This window comes from Penaeus monodon, chromosome 33 (genome assembly GCF_015228065.2).
Source record: "Penaeus monodon isolate SGIC_2016 chromosome 33, NSTDA_Pmon_1, whole genome shotgun sequence".
Lineage (NCBI taxonomy): Eukaryota > Metazoa > Arthropoda > Malacostraca > Decapoda > Penaeidae > Penaeus > Penaeus monodon.
The window spans coordinates 29,077,069-29,077,929 of NC_051418.1; the positions used below are offsets into that span (position 1 = coordinate 29,077,069).

Consider the following 861-nt stretch of genomic DNA (forward strand, 5'->3'; position numbering starts at 1 on the left):
GCAAAACAATGACTTATCTGACTTGGGATTTTACTATGCAACACAAACATACTGGGTGGCTCTTCCATAAGCTTGGAACAAAATCCATTAAAAAAATATGTGATAGATAAATCCTGTATAACAAACTACAGGATGTTTTACTGGAAATCCGTATGTTGGTCACTTGAGCCCACAAACATCAGAACTTAATTCAAGTAGCCACTAACTTGTGCAGCTGTTTCATCCTTAACCTCTGTTTGAGCATTAACACAGTCAAGGTTTTCATCAGCTATGGAGTTCGGACTAGCTGTCTCAGGTAAAGAGTTGGCTGGAGACGATGCAGAATGCTCTGGCTTCTTTGATTGTAGCAGTGAGCTGAAAGACTGTATCATCTTTTGAAGAAAATTTTCCTTTTTTTCTTTACTTGGCTGTTTTTCTTCCACTGGGCTGTCATCTTTTGGTGGTAAAGCCTTCTCTCTTTCTGCTCCCTTTATACGGTAATGGACGATATCTGCCTCAGTTCTAATGGCATGTTCCTTGAGACTGTTACTTTCATTTTTGAACTCAGTATCTGATTCTGAAGACATATTTGGGAGTTTCTAAAGGTCTCTCTCTAGATGAAGATTTAGGGCCTCTGGAAGTGCTGGATGCACAGCTACTCCACCAACTCCTCCTGAAAGTAAGACACGCAGCTTTAATAATTTTTTTCTTGATTTCCACTATGATACAGAATTTCAGTGCAGTGTAATTTATAATTTCACTAAAAAGAACTACTGCAATTACATATGTAAAATTAATTATGACATTCAGTAATTTAACAATTGTTATTTTTTTTCTTTACTATTAACATCATTACAAACTGAGAAAAAAAAAAGAAAAAAA

The 861-nt window shown here is 36.0% G+C and overlaps 1 protein-coding gene across 2 annotated transcripts in view; it reads right to left on the reverse strand.

Annotated features, from left to right (window-relative positions):
• The window catches only part of LOC119594209, a 40,373-nt gene continuing 39,512 nt past the window's right edge, over positions 1-861 (reverse strand). For both annotated transcript variants that reach the window (XM_037943280.1, XM_037943279.1), the window contains exon 2: positions 1-652. In XM_037943280.1, coding sequence (XP_037799208.1) covers positions 186-566 — 381 coding nt within the window. In that variant the 5' untranslated portion in view covers positions 567-652 and the 3' untranslated portion in view covers positions 1-185. The remainder of the gene's footprint in view (positions 653-861) is intronic.